The sequence below is a fragment of the Apis florea genome, unplaced genomic scaffold, assembly GCF_048593485.1.
Source record: "Apis florea isolate Af1SG1 unplaced genomic scaffold, ASM4859348v1 contig_2272_pilon, whole genome shotgun sequence".
Lineage (NCBI taxonomy): Eukaryota > Metazoa > Arthropoda > Insecta > Hymenoptera > Apidae > Apis > Apis florea.
The window spans coordinates 7,715,442-7,731,434 of record NW_028256549.1 but is presented as its reverse complement, the minus strand read 5'-3'; the positions used below and the strand labels follow the sequence as shown (position 1 = coordinate 7,731,434).

At 24.9% G+C, this 15,993-nt stretch overlaps 3 protein-coding genes and 1 non-coding gene across 10 annotated transcripts in view; 2 read left to right on the top strand and 2 right to left on the bottom strand.

Moving 5' to 3' along the window:
- Window positions 1-3,280, top strand: part of LOC100866935 (BRISC complex subunit FAM175B) — a 61,850-nt gene extending 58,570 nt beyond the window's left edge. The window contains exons 1-7 of one of the 3 annotated variants that reach the window (XM_086902827.1): window positions 826-1,100; window positions 1,183-1,355; window positions 1,526-1,616; window positions 1,692-2,004; window positions 2,079-2,219; window positions 2,397-2,715; window positions 2,821-3,280. In XM_086902827.1, coding sequence (XP_086758953.1) covers window positions 1,269-1,355; window positions 1,526-1,616; window positions 1,692-2,004; window positions 2,079-2,219; window positions 2,397-2,715; window positions 2,821-3,243 — 1,374 coding nt within the window. In that variant the 5' untranslated portion in view covers window positions 826-1,100; window positions 1,183-1,268 and the 3' untranslated portion in view covers window positions 3,244-3,280. Of the gene's footprint in view, window positions 1-825; window positions 1,101-1,182; window positions 1,356-1,525; window positions 1,617-1,691; window positions 2,005-2,078; window positions 2,220-2,396; window positions 2,716-2,820 lie in introns of those variants that run through there. The other 2 variants (XM_086902829.1, XM_086902828.1) reach the window with 2 other exon arrangements.
- TRNAL-CAG (transfer RNA leucine (anticodon CAG)) lies at window positions 143-225 on the top strand. The gene has a single exon. It is a non-coding gene; the product is annotated as a tRNA-Leu (tRNA).
- A 505-nt stretch (window positions 3,281-3,785) lies between the features above and the next one.
- Window positions 3,786-6,944, bottom strand: HPS1 (Hermansky-Pudlak syndrome 1 protein). 2 transcript variants are annotated; one of them, XM_086902821.1, is made up of 8 exons: window positions 6,583-6,944; window positions 6,042-6,307; window positions 5,500-5,969; window positions 4,803-5,429; window positions 4,554-4,699; window positions 4,386-4,499; window positions 4,236-4,321; window positions 3,786-4,160 (listed from the first exon to the last, which is right to left on the bottom strand). In XM_086902821.1, exons 1-8 carry the CDS (start codon window positions 6,700-6,702, stop codon window positions 3,983-3,985), a joined length of 2,007 nt encoding a protein of 668 aa, XP_086758947.1. In that variant the 5' UTR covers window positions 6,703-6,944; the 3' UTR covers window positions 3,786-3,982. The 2 variants fall into 2 exon arrangements, with proteins under 2 accessions (XP_086758947.1, XP_086758948.1); XM_086902822.1 differs by having other exon boundaries at window positions 4,554-4,693.
- Window positions 6,945-9,527: 2,583 nt separating this feature from the next.
- The window catches only part of LOC100867488 (uncharacterized), a 30,903-nt gene continuing 24,437 nt past the window's right edge, over window positions 9,528-15,993 (bottom strand). For all 4 annotated transcript variants that reach the window (XM_012489517.3, XM_012489518.3, XM_086902830.1 and 1 more), the window contains 2 exons: window positions 14,732-14,963; window positions 9,528-11,371 (listed from right to left, as the gene is read on the bottom strand). In XM_012489517.3, coding sequence (XP_012344971.1) covers window positions 11,256-11,371; window positions 14,732-14,963 — 348 coding nt within the window. In that variant the 3' untranslated portion in view covers window positions 9,528-11,255. The remainder of the gene's footprint in view (window positions 11,372-14,731; window positions 14,964-15,993) is intronic.

The window sequence follows — 15,993 nt, the reverse complement described above, 5'->3', positions numbered from 1 at the left end:
ATATATGAAAAAAAAAAATGATTTCGGTAAATTAGCAGTTATTGATCGAGTAATTTTCCTTATATAAAGTCCCTTGAAAAATTTTATATATTATGATAGTTACCTGGATAATTTCTTATAACAAAATTGATTAACAAGCAATGTCAGGATGGCCGAGCGGTCTAAGGCGCTGCGTTCAGGTCGCAGTCCACTCTGTGGGCGTGGGTTCGAATCCCACTTCTGACAAATATTTTGTACATTCAAAATTATAATGAATTGTTATGAAACTGAGCAAATAAGGAGGCATTTTATTATATTTTTCATATAACATTTTCACAAAATTTTACTATATTTAAATAAAAAAAATGCAGAAGAAAGCAAATAGTGATTATTTAATTAGTTGTTTAATTTATATTTACGTAATATTTTAAATAAATACTGTAAATAATTTAATACTTACAGTTATCATAAAATATTGACATCTTATTATAATGTTTATTCAAATTGATTTAATATTATATAAAATTTATATATATATTTTTTTATATATTCGTAAAAAATAAATAGTTTACTGAAAGGTTATTGATAAAAGTCACTGAAGAAAATATTTTTATTTTCAAATTTAAATTAATTTTCTCGTTTCCTGAGATTACACATGAGATTCATAATATTTCCTGTCACATACAAATTACATTAATATGATTATGAGTTAGTATGTGTATATTTTGTTCTTAATTTAGAAATGATATAAAAAATAATATATATGTATCATATACAAATTTAATTTATAATAAAAGAATTAAAAAGACATAAATGAATATGTAAGCAATAAAAAATTTTTATTTTGATTTTCGATTGTTTATCCAGTATATTAAATGATTTTTTATTTTGATCGAAATATGTGAAAGAATTTGAATTTTTATATTAGTGGTTTTATAAAATTCATATTTGTAAATTATATCATAATCTTTGTATTGTATAATCAATAATTATAGAATTATTTTAGTAAAAGATTGATTGTGATATAATGTGTATAATGTCAACACAAATATTGTAAAACTATTTTAATTTTGACGCATTAACTGACAATCGTAACAGTTCCATAGTGGAAATATTGTGTTGTAAAATCTTTTTAAATTTCTAATCATTATCTAAATTTACTCTAATATTACAATAAAAGAACAATATGAATTATTGTTACAGATATATGTGTAATGCAGCAAATCTACAAAATATAACAATAGAAAATACAAGCATAATTACAAAGCGGATAATATTTAATTGTCAACATGGCGGATAGTGATTTTCTCATTACAATTTCAGGTCCCGCTTTGTCATTATTGTTTTACGAAAATGTTCGTAGTAGCGGGGATCAGGTGAGAAAGTTTTTTCTCTTTTTTGCTTATTATTAATAATTTTGTATTTTAATGATGACAATTCGAATTTAAATCATGAAATCTAACATTTTAACCTCAATAAAATCTAACCTTATAAACAGGGAAATTAAAAACATTGGAAAAAAATATATTGATTCTCTATATTTTAGATGGGCTTTTTACTAGGAGAAACACTTGAATTTCATATAAAAACATATACAGATTTAGATAATCAAGTAGAAACAGTAAAAATATATAATAGTAAGTATACTTGATTGTTTATATTTCATTGGCACAAATGTTTTTAGCTCTACAATAATATTTTGACATTTCTAGACATTGAAGCTGTTGTAACTTGTCCATTGCCTCATACTTTACATAATTCTCTTGGCAAAATTAATAAAGAGAAGTTAAAGGATTTTTTACGTGACAAGAGTAAACAAGTGATAGGTTGGTTTCATTTCAGGCGAGATGTAAGCTTGGTGCCTACATTCAGGGATAAATTATTACATAAAGAATTTGCTTCGTATTTTTGTAATGACAATGGTTCTAAAAATGAGTTTTTTGTTACTTGTTTGTTAAGTTCTTCAACAAGTAATGAAGGGGGAACTTATAAATTCAAACATGTCTTCTTAAGACATAAAAGAGGGTATGTTTTTCAATTAAATTTTTATATATAATGCTTTTTTAAAAATTTCATTTTTGTAAATAATTTGATTACAGAATATTTGAACCAGTTCCTTTACGGATAAGTAATTTAGGAAGTAATTCATTTGCACATGAAGGTTCAGATTATAAACCTACTCCTACTAAAAAATCATCTGATGTTCCAGATATATTTACTAAATTTATAGAATCATTAAAGTAAATAAGTAATAAATAATATATATATTATATTATAATATAATAAGTATATATGATATATTTATATAGAGATACTTATATAAAGAGAAATTTGAAATTTTTATATTAATATTCACTTATATATTAGAATATATCATTGAAAAATATTTTTTATTAATTAGAACTATTTACTTTTAGTTTGGATTTAACAAAGACATCTGCAGTTGAATCTGCTATCAGTATACAAAAAGCAGCTGAGCAACATTTGAGTCAATTAATACCAGAATTATGTAAATCTGATCTTGAAGTAGCAGAGCTTGAAAAACAGGTTAAGGAATTTATGTTTAGCAAAAAAGCAAAAGTTAATGGTAGTCAAACTTATGAAGTTAAAAAAGATGAAATTAATGAAGGAAAACTAAAATCAGAATCTTCAGATGAATCTTCAGATGATACTTATCAGGAATGTCGAACCAGGAATGTAGATCCAGGAATGTTCAAGGAACATTCTATTGCAACTGTATGTATATGTAACATTTGAATTAATTTTGTTTGTTTATAATAAATTAATATATAAATAATTTTGTATATTTTACATACTTATTTAATTATTATTTTATTTCAGAGTCAAAGTACTCATAAACTTAGAAATACAATGTATATTGAAAAGAATATTAATCAGAATAAATTAAGAAAATCATCTACCACAAGCATAATAAATAGTCCGAATCAGGAACCATCATCACTTCTAAATTCAGAAATGACAGAAAATATATTTAGTAAAAGCAAACGTCTTTCTAATATAGAATCAGAAATTGTAAAAGAATCAATTTGTAAAAGTGATACAAATATGAGTGGTGTTGGAAGAGGTAGAGGCAAATCAATGCAAGATGTTTATTCAGGATTAAAAAAAGCTAAAAGGACTTCAGGCTCAGAATCATCTGAGACAAACAGTGTACAAAATACTTCTTTGCAAACATCTTATAGTCAAGTAACGAAGAAAAAGGTAGACAATGTTCGTAAATTGGATGTAACAGATAACCATTAAATAAAAGTGGTTCTTATATCTTTAGTTCACTTCAAAAGCTTTATAACAACATATTTAAATTTTGGAACATTTCCTGTAAAAAAAAAATCAACAAAAATTTTAGCGTTTGTGCTACATTTATTATGTGTGTGGTGCAATGTAAATATTTATATATTTTAAAATATAAACTGACCATATATTGTATAATATGCAAGATCATGGTCCGTTTCTAGTAAATTTTAATCTTACAAAGATATAAAAAACGGTATTGTATCATGTTCATCAGTATCGAATTTGTGTATTATATAAAGTGGAGAGGCATCATAGACTGAAGTACCGATTAGGTTTTAATACGCATCCTTCAGAAATTTTATATTTAAAAAGTATACTATCATTCACATTACTTTTTGTACTATTTTAATAACAAATCTATCCAAATATATTTGCAATACTTTATATTTTTAAATTAATTAATGAAATTCAAAAAAAAGAATAGTTTTTTTCTTTTTTTTTTAAGTTGTGCCATTATATTTTTAAGTATTTAATAAATACTTAAATACATATAAAATAAATACAATGGTTTGCATTTTTATTTCTTATAAATAACATATTAATACATGTATTAAATACTTGTAAATAATTAAAAATTTCATAAATTTTTTTTTTTTTTTAAATATTATAATGTAATATAAGATATTCGCGCAATAATATAGAACTTCACTTTTTTTTATTTTTACACAAGTATTTTAAAGGAATGTTATTATAGTATGTCAGCTGGATTATTTGGAACACCTGTAACTTCCCATATTGTTGCTGCAAGTCTTCTTGAATGTTCTAACACACATGAAGATGTTGCCAATCCAAGATGAACACAATAAAGTTCATAAATTCTGATTTTATTGACAGATAGTTTAGGAAAACATGTCTCCGCTAGTTTTCTAATTAACAAAATTGTATAATACATAAAACATAAGTCATATAAAAGCAAATATTTAAGTACAAGTAATACAGACCTATAATAATCGCCACAAATTATTCCTGGTATTGGAAAATTTTTCATTATATGATTCAAATAAACTTTATATTTTAATGGGGATCCCTAAAAAATACATAATAATAATAATATCAATGCTATGCTTCACACTTTAAATTTGTTTACTTACAGAACTATCTTCAAACCATAAAAAATAAGCATAATTAAATGTTGTATCCTTCCACATAACTGATAAATGTCCTTCTTCTAAGTGTATTCTGCTTTGTTTAACCATATTCCATATCTACAAAAGTAAATTTTTAAATAATTCATTAATTTTTAATTTTCAATAAATTACCTTTTTTGTTGTAAGAGCAAGAGTTTCAGGATTTGTGAAGTCTAATGTTGGAGCAGTCAATCTGTGAGTGATTCTATCTATATAGATAAAATGCACAAGGCCTGGAAATTCTTCTAGATATTTGTTGATTGTTAGGGAAGTTCTCGTAGATTACATGGCATTAAGGAGGTATATTTAATTTATTAGGGAAAATAAAAAAAATAATGCAATATATATATACATATATATAAGTAGTTACGAAAGGATATGATCCAAGAGTAAAATTTTTCAATGCTTTTACTTTAAGAAAATCGCTAAAATCGTTTAATTTTTGTCGAACGAGTTTTCCTACAGTTGTAAGTACATCAATACCTTGTTTTAAAAAATTTTTATCGAAACACGTTAGTCGATATAATTCTTTCAAATTATCCATAAATCCAGAGGTATTTGATTCAATTTGAAGAATAGATTCTGGATCTCGGGATTTTAATAAATCTATGTATTTTTTTCGAACGAATTCCCATTTTGTCTGCAATCTTCTTTGACACATATCAACATCATTACTGACATTAGCTCTATTTTTCTTAATTCCATCTAATGCTTTTTTCATTGCTAAATCAAAATTTTCAAATGCTGGTCTTAGTTCATCGATATCTCTTTGGAGTTGTAAACCATTTATAATATTTAAATAATGGAAACTATCGTATAATCCTGATGACGTGGCAAGATTAGTAATTTCTACTATCATTATAAGATTAATACCATCTGCTAATTCAAAAATGTGAACTGCATTAGCTGTATAATCATGCTCAGTTCCAAGTAAAATTAAATTACTATACAATTCATCATCCATTAATGAATAAAGACCTTCATTGATAGAAGATTCTCTTGATCCTCCTATAATGAAATAACATATTAATATATAATATTATGACAAATAAATATTTTATAATAGTAAAAACCATACTAAATAAATTTGTAATATCTTCTGAAGTAGGATTTGCAAGCTTTGTTCCAAAAGTTATTTGCTCCTCTTTAGAGGAACTATTTTCAGGTAAAAGAATATCAATGCAATCATCATTGTTGCTATTTACTCCAGATTGACTATCCCCTTTTCTTCTCTGATTAACTACCCAGCACATAAGCATCATCAATAATATATCAGAAGCATACAAATCATGAGCATTTTTACTAGAATACAATGAAAGAAATTTTTGTTCCACTAGTATCAAGATGTGTACATTAGAAAATTCAGATTGTGCTTTTAATTTATCACAAGCATCATGCAATACTTTTAGTATTGCTACACCTAAGTCCGTATTTATTGATAGCTGTTCTATTGCTTCTGTAAGCATACTTTGTTCGCAATTTCTTAAATGCATCCATGCATCTAATAAACTAGAAACTAAACAGACTTTCTGTCTGTTTACCTTTAATCTGGAATTAAATTATTTGTTATATCATATTTTTTATTATAAACAAATTTATCCAAATATTATTTTAACTTACACTGCAACGTCTGGTCCACAAACATGCCTTACGATTGCCACATACACTCCTAATGTTCTTTTCATTAATTCTACTTCATCCATAGAAATATAAATGAAAGTGTATCCCATAAATTCATCAAATACCATATTTGTACCATCATGACATTTCATTGAAGTATAAGAATTTCCAAACTGAGAAGCCATTACATGTTGAGATGTAACAATAGGTGAAAATAATTGCATTATGATATTTGGATTTAAAATTGAATCCTTATTATTTACATCCTGTATAAAACATATAAAAATACATTAATAATTTTATAATATTAATTAATATCATAAACTAATGAAAATTATAATGATTAAAAATTTTTTCAAGAAAATATTCATAAAATTCAAGTAGTACATATTTTTTATATTTTATATTTTTATTATTATCAAATAGTATATTTTTTAAATTTCAAATATAATATTATAATTTCTTGATTATCACATAATATATTATAGAAATCTTGCACTTTATACAATTTAAATTTTGTAAAAAATTTAAAAAAACTTACCTTGATTTCAGAAATCAATCCTTGAATTTTAGCTAATTTTTGTATATGATTTGCAAATTTTTTATTACATTTCATAAAAAGAACATCATTCAAATGATCGAAAATTAAAATACCCTTCATTTTATAATTTAATACTTTTACCACTTTGTGATGCTATTAATCGATATTTATAAATACATTAATATTTATATTCGTACTAATTCGATTTATGAAATCATTATCAAATATCAAGTAATATCAAATAATTATTTAATATTTTAAATTACATATATCTAATCATTTCAATGACTTTTCGTATACGACTGCTTTTAATGGAACTTGCTTAATTAGATTTGCAATATAAAAATACAGACGATAAAGTTGATTATCTACTTTATGTATTTATGTCGGCTTTCAATTCTACGCTAGATGTCCCTTAGTTGAAGATTGTTCTGCGCATAATTCGAATATACGTACATAAATATTTTATGATTTTATCAATAATTTTTTAAAATTTGTATAAATTTTACATCTTATTTTTTAATACTTAAATATTATTTAAAAAAATTTTTTATATTACATTAATCTTAATTAAAAAATTTATAAGATAAATACTATTAATATATATGTATATATATAACAGCGAATAATTTTTTATTTATTTGATAAATTGAAAGTAGAATGAAATTGAGATAAAATCCAAAATGAAAAATAGTATAAATACTGATCATCTATATGATTATCTATATGGTGACTGGATTTAATATACTATTATTTCGATTTACAAAATAAAATAATCATTTTAAAAAAGAAAATAATACTTACCATTATATAGTTGCATAAATAAAACTATCATTTAATTGTAATATTGATATAAGAATATTTTTCATTTTTATCAAGAAATATATTCTTTGAAGAGGTTAGAAAAATTTTAATAAAATGTAAAGATATAAAGAATCAAACTTTTATTTTGATAAAAATTCAAATGAACAAAGATTTGTTTTAGTAATTATTTGCACAGCACACACACATAAAATTTGAAAAATTGATTTAACAAATGACAACAACTGCAAGAAATTTAAATAAATACTGTACAATATTAAAATAAAATTATTATTTTTTAACAACAAGTAACATATATTTAGTTTTTTCCATAATTTGAAAAATTTATATCATTTTAGTAAAATCATGCCTTGGTTTTGAACTAATTAAATACAAGAATACAATTATTAAAATTTTTTTTACGAAGTGCTTTTTTTAAATAAAAAAAAATATATATATATAATATGAAGATTCATATAAATACAATAAACTCTTGATTCTAAAGATTAATAGAACAACAGTAATTATTTAAGAGTTGAAACTTTCAAGTCAATATCAAAGTTATAAAAAAGATCATAAAGATTATTAAATTTAAGATTTATAAGATTTTGGCTCCATAAAATCGAGAGTTTATTACAATGTTCAACATCATTTTCCAACAAAAGTAACTTCAGCTCACTTAAATAGAAATAATATTTGTATCTAACTTCACCATTATTAATTATTCAACACTCGAATTACCCGAACAAGTATTCATTTAATATTCCCTTAAAAGTGACAACACAGTCCTCAGTATATATGTTATATTCGACTAGATTATATTATATAGGTCTCTCTACTAATTTTTTTTTTTTTTTTTTTTTTATTTTTTTTTTTTATTTTTACCTATTTGGCATCCAGACGAAGACAAAATTGCCTGAAGCCTCTAAATACACATGTATAGTGTATCTAATATCGCATATCAATAGAAATAATCTCAATTCTCAATGGCCAAGTCAATTGGACATTATAATTACAATACAATAATAATTGCAATAACTTTCTAGATCTTTTTCTTTTCTTACGTGCTACTATTTTGAAAGTTTCATATAAACCCTGCTAAAATTTTTTTTCATTTATGATGTTAAATCATCCACTGACTACCTATAATCGTAATTCCAATATTCAGAAATAATTTGTTTCACAATACTTTTCAAGTGAAACGTATTTTGTTTTCAATATATGATAACTACAATTAATTATAAATAGAATTGTTCGTTTGTCGTTTCAACTTCAAAACATAATGTAGAAAAAGTACAGGTTATGTGCGTTGAAAGTCAAAAGTAGTCTTGACAAGTTTCGATTAACTCGTTGATATTTGTGCAAAGTGTGAACTGATATCGCAATATTAAAAAAATACTTTCGAGTTTAAAAGTGAATCACACTAAACATTCGAAGTAGCGACAAACATGTCTTCTATTCTTGTTTGCGTAAAAAAAGATTGTTAACCTATGATTACTCTAGTTTGTTATTTATGATCAGGCCTATACATTTGGCGCATCGTCAGCGCTTAATTACGATTAATTTTTATTCCGAAGTGATTTGCATCTTCTCATATTTAATAATACTTGCAATTTACATGCTATTTTTATTTTTTGATAGCATTGAAAATACATATACTATTAATAAAAAATAATTTGTGCAGAATAAATACAGACTAATAACAACAACAGTAACAATATAAACTTAGAGATTTCTTTCGATGCAAGTAATGTAATGTCAAAAAAGTTATTTAATAATACATAATAGTAATATATTATTCTTTAATAATTTTTATGAAATAATATTTCAAGTATATTATAATATATTAGTTTTAAGAGACAAAAAACTTGAATGATCAATAATATACGTTTAAATTATATAAAATATTTTAAAATATAGATTTATTCAAAGAAAATGTTGCTATTTCACTTTTGCAAAATGTTTATATTAAAAATTATACTGCACTATATATTATAAAAACACTTACTGTGTTGTTTTTAATGCTGTTTAAATATATAAGTACCATCAATTTGTTAAATATGATACTGTCTAAAATTTTACCAAGTAAAGTTATATAAAGTGACACTTGTTGACATTTTTAAAGTGTATTATAATATTATAAATGGAAGCATAAATTAATTTAATAATTATATTCAGAATCGTAATAATAATATTAAATAGCAACAATGCTTAAGTTAAGATATCTTGCATAATTCTTATAGATTTTTTTCTATGGTTTCTCTTCTTTCTACTAATTCAATTAATGTCTTTTAAATAAGAAAATTAAAAACAGAATAATAAATTAAAAATAAATAATGAAAATTGATAATGAAAATTGTGAAATACAAAAGATAATATGTATTTTTCATTATTATGTAAATTAATTGTATCATTATTCCGAATAAAATATCCTTTTATTACTACTAATTTCTCATAGCTGCGTGATCAAATTGTCATTAGAAACAAGCATGCGTATGTATGAATTGACTTGAAACATGCGCATTTGATTTTTCTTTAATTACTAGAGAAACCAAAAACATTCTAATTTAAATAATAGAAAAGATAATCGTTTTGATCAATTATAGGCCTTCCTATTTATATAATTACGTAGCAATCGATTATTTTATCACGCGCTTATTCAAATATTCTAGGCTCGGTTGGTAAATGCGTCAGAGTACAATTTTGTAATTAAAGCAAAGCTTAGTTTTCACAAAAAGTTTTTTGAATTTGAATTACACTCACTCATAAATATATAAAATATTATAATAATGAGTATGAATTCTTTATCAATAAAAATAAAAAAAAATAATTGTTTTATATATGATAAAAATGGAAATTCTAGCATATTAATATTTATAAATATCCATTATTTCGCATCTTGGACAAAAATATTTATACATATATATATCAGTGAAATATAATTTCTTTCATTTTTAATAATCATATATTATATTCATGAGTGAATGTAATAAAATTTCTTTTTGCATCTTATTCATCTAATTCATTATTTTTGGAATAAATTCTAATTTATAAGAAAAAAGCGGCATCTTATATATAAATAAAAATATGCATTTTTGCAAAAAACAGGCAATAATTTCACCAATTATTTTTTTATCTTAAAGAATTGATAATCTTAAAATTTTATATGAAAAATCAACGAAACAGATGTCGCTTCTTTTGACATAGAGCATATATGTACAATTTTTAATGTTGATCATGAGCATATTGTATGCGGAATAAACTTAAAATTGTGATATATTGACTGCTTATTAAACAAATATGTGTTTATCATACACATATTTTCAGTTCACTTATTCATATCTATAAAATATCAAAAGAAATAAAATTTAATAATACTTTTCTTTCGTGATTTTAAGCCTCATAACAATAACATTTTGATTTTGCAATAAAGATTTTTTTCATCTGAGACAAAGAATATTCAACTTATTTTAAAAGCAACGTAAGATAACCTACAAATTTTTTTCAAGTCGTATACTTTTCGTAAATACACCTCTCTTACGACTCTTAAAACAGGAAACATTCGAAATTTTTTTCACATCAACGTCGTAAATGAAATATCTTCTTCATCAAGTCAATCTGTGTATCAATTTCGATATGATTCTTCGAAAAATTATTCCTTTTCGAGATTTGCAACTCGAGAAATCGTTTCGATGAATCGCGATCATACGTAAATTTGGCGAAGAGTTTTCAAGTATCCCTTCGACGTGGACACACTTTTCTGAAACAATTCGGGAACTTTTATAGGTATTTTAGCACCAACAAAGCACGCTTCGCGTTCTGAACGTGAAAAACCATTTCGATCCGGCCGCGGATCGTGACATATTTCCATCTTATTCACTCGACATCAGTTGCACGCTGTCGTCTGCCGATCTGTGAAGTCGTCGAACGTCTGACAATGAACGAATCGGCGTTGGATGCAATAACGAGAATGTGTGCGAGTGGCGATCTGAAAAATTGCAACAAAAATACAGTGTTTTTGTCAACACCATGTTATTAAATTCGTTTACTATGATATTATTGTGGTATTTTACTTTATTCAAAATTTGAAAAAGAAAAATAAAGATTAAATTTTATTTTGTAGTATCAAAAATTAATTAATTAAGTGAAGATTTTTTTTAAATATTTTAACTTATAAAATATTGCATGATATTTTAAAATTAGTATATTAAAAATTAATTCTTTTTTAAGTTGATTTTATATTATTTTAATATATAAATAGTATTAAAATTTGTTAACGCAATATATGTTAACAAAATAAATTTTAACATTATACAAATATAGCATAGCTGCACCTTATATCGATGATTGTAAATGCATTTTGTATCAATGTATTTTAAGCTTATTCATGTTTGAAGAATAATAATTGTATTATGATTATTCTTTTAAATTCGATGTAAAAATATAAAAAATATAACACGTTATGTTTCATTTGTTAATTCTTACAAATTAATTCCTCCTCATTGTTCAAATTGTTTCTCAAACACCAAAGTGTAGTAAACAATCAGGGTTACTGCCCCAGATAAAAAATATGATGCTTCGCGTGCGTGCATATGAACGAACAGGATAAAAAATCGCGCAATGCGACAAGTTGAGGGGTGATTAGATCAGTCACGCGCATTTTCAGTGTTGGCGGTAAATCAACCAACATGAAAGAACAAAGGAAGTACCGACCGATCATATGTCACGCAGCATTGTCAAGAAGTTAAACAAAATTTTATTTTGTCTTAAATTGTTAAATTATTATTGAATATCATAACTTGCTTCGTTATATAATCATTAAATTGCGATAATAAGTAAAATTCGTATTATATTAAGGAAAAATTAAAATAACAATATAATTATATGATAAAATAATAATACTACTCTAATGATATAATTAAAACTATTATACAACATTTATACTAATGTGATTAATTTAAAATAGATAGTCAACGTGATAGTAATATAGAAACTAATTAAAATTCAATTAAAATGTTCGTATTATATAACATAATATCAAAAAATAATAAATAATACCAATGCAACAATAATACAATATATTATAGTGTCACTACTGGCACAACAATTTCAATTGTAACTCAACGATCTGTGAATATTTCGACCATTCTTTTCAGCAATTCAAGTCACGAGTTATCAAGATCTGAATCAAACCAGAAATAACCTTCAACAGAGCCAAATATCAACCAAACAATCTAAATGAAACTCGGTATAAATTGTCTTTTAAAAAATCTAATTCCTTCGTAATAATAATAATAATAATAATAATAATAATCGATAATTTTGGATAAAATTTAAATTAACTGAAAGCAGATTGCATCACAAGGGGATGGAAATATTTTTCAGTTGAAGAGCCGATCGAAAGTCAAGACACGCCCACCATGCCACGAACCATTAATTTATGCGGGTTAAAAATAAGGTGAAATCGATCGCATCTATACTTCTGCGAGCGTGGCAAGCATCAAGGTCGCAGGATAAGTGTTCACCACGAATATATGAATTCGCTAATGTCCCAAAGAGGTCTATTCCCCTGATTTCCATATTCGTCCGCCATATTGCCCATGGAACTCTTAAGCCGCATTTTCAAGGATCCGAGCGTGTTTCATGCATAGATTTATGTGTGGGTGATATATTGATGTGATGGATCGAAAGATAAATATAATAATTAAGTATAAGAATTGTTAAAATATGGCAGGATATAAAATACAAGAATCATAGTAGTATAAATTAAAATTTTCAAAATTCGAAATGTAATCATAATGTATCTAAAGATTGAAAAAAATTTAATTCCTTTTGAATTTATTGCTGCTATCTGCATTATTATGATGATTTTTAGATTAATTACACAATTGATTATAAATTATAACAAGATCATAAATTAAAACATAAGACATACTCAAAGTTAAATCTGGAATCTTATATTGCAAATTAATAATTTAGGAATTGGATATTTAAAATTTTAATATAGTATTTTGTACAAAATAAAATCTATTTTTCTTTTGATTTAACGATGATATTTAAATTTACAAATACGAATAAGAACTGAAATATAATTATGAAAAATATTATTAGGATTGATCGTAAATAGTAATAAATTAAATAAAAAATTTTAATCGATCAATATGGAACATTACTGATTGATAGACTGATCAATTGTGTGTACATGTATATGTAATACTTAAGATACATCATGTGAAAAGAGTTTTATGCGTATTCTCTCCTCGTTAAAAAAGATGCAGGTTCTACTTAGATGGATTTATTTAGAGTGACCTTGGATATGGCCTTGACGCCTCCACTTATTGATCTTCCTTTATGAAATTCTAATGAGACACTCGATTTATTTCAATTTACAAGTGGTTTCGATTTTGTCCGTTCCGCTTAATTCACTTTCCGTGTCGTGTGTCATTTTGGGGATTAAAGCAATGGCAATTCATGTGTGATGTATAGTTAATAATCGATTCGTATGCTTTTGAATTAAGGTTTGCGATATTTCCATCGAATACATGATCCGATTATTTGCAAATTGTGAATGTTTATGGAAATGTTTATGCTCATATACATATTTATATTTTTATAAATGCAGAATATATATGTTCTAAATAGCAATTGTTTGTTTAATTTATTAAATATCACAAACAGTACTTTATCTTATTGTTATATTTTGATACTTTAAGGATGTTGTACATTTTTGAATAAGTTGGCAAATATAAAATATACTATTTTAGGAATAGAAGCGTTATTAATAAAAAAAGATAAAAAAAATTTTAAAATTATCAATTCTACGTTCTAACATTTATGAAAAATAATAAAACTTTAGTTTTCATCTCATAAAAAAATTGCTCAATCTATAATCAAATCATGTTACTAAATAAATTTCTTCTATTTTCATTTTGTAACAGCAATCATACACGATTCTTTTGCTATACCTATTTATACACGGATAACAAATGGCGAAATCAAAACTAAATTAATAGAATCAATAAGATTTCCATTAACGTCATGTGGCGAACAACGATGAAATAATTTTTCTCTCTATATGTGTATATATATATATGTATATGTATCGATTATATGTAAGAAACTAATATTTATTAAAGCATGAGACCACCACTAAAGACAAGCATCAAGCTTACGTTACCATAAATATATGTTATGTACCTAAAGCACGCAAACAATATCTACTAAAAGAGAAAGCTATCAACTATATATATATAAATCTACTTGATAACAATCTACATGAAAAGAAGAAGAGAAGAATTTTCGTTTGACAATAAAGACAAATGTAATATTTAATCGTTTAGGCTCGCACCTCTAATATCCGTGGATGGCTCACTTTTGGACAGTTCGTGATCGTTGCTGCGACACGAAGTCGTCTTCGAAGGGCTTTTATAATGCGCCAACACGTCGCTCTTCCCGGATGTAGTTTGATTCTGATGGGGGAAATGAAAAGTCGTGCTGTGTGGCCACGATGCGGGCGGTGGACTTCTTACCAAATGCTCATGCACTTGGGCTAAAGTCAGAGGGTCGGTGTCGCCCAATTCCTGAAAAGAATAAGCGTTTCAATCAACATACAAAATATAAAACTTGTCTGCGTATTATTGTGAAAATGAGAATTAATATTTTTATATTATATTATATTATATTAACCAAAATCTAAATTATAACATGAACTTTGTTGTATTTGTACATGTGGAAATGTATTTTTATCATTTATATTATTAAAAATATTTTTGTATTATTAGACATGTGTTCCACGAGTTAATGATAAAATGATATTAAGAATGAAAAATTAGGGTACAATGAATCGAGGTAATTGAAATTATCACCCTCTTCAATAGAATATTTATGACTGCACTCGAGAAGGGATGAGAATAAGGTAGATAAAGTATCAGTTAAGTCTGTTTCGATCGATGGCCATTAGTTTATCGATAAAAAGAGAATGTGTGTATGTCTACCTTGGGGTGGAAAATTTTATGTTAATTGCAAACTGGGGCGTTGAAACGTATTTAGTAATATAAGGGAAAAAACGAGACGAATATATATCGCATTAATATAGGAATATGAACAAAAGTCTATTCGAGTCAAATCTTGACGGGTTGCCTATTAACAGGCGCACAGGTTAAATTAATGCTTGTTTACCAGACAAAATCTTCTTTTGTATCTAGAAGGTGATTCTATTAGAAGCTATTTAAAATAAATCCATATGATATATAGAGTTTCCGTAATCTTAATCCACTTGTTGAAAATAGGATCACCTATAATTGGATTTATTTGCTTAATGTTTTGTTGTTTCACGAAATTTCTGCTTATTTATGTTCAGTAATATGTTATCAAACTTTTCATAGTTTTTTTATTTTAACGAGGAATTGATTTATTTTACTCTTTAATGTTATTTTTAATTTTTAATTTTCTCCTAATAATAATAACATTTATTAATAATCAAAATCTATATTTTTAGGTATTCATTGATATGTGTTTAAAAATTTATATATTTTTAACGTACTATATCATAGTGTCATAAAAATCAATAAATCTTATATATATATATAACCATAAAAAAAAATATTTTTT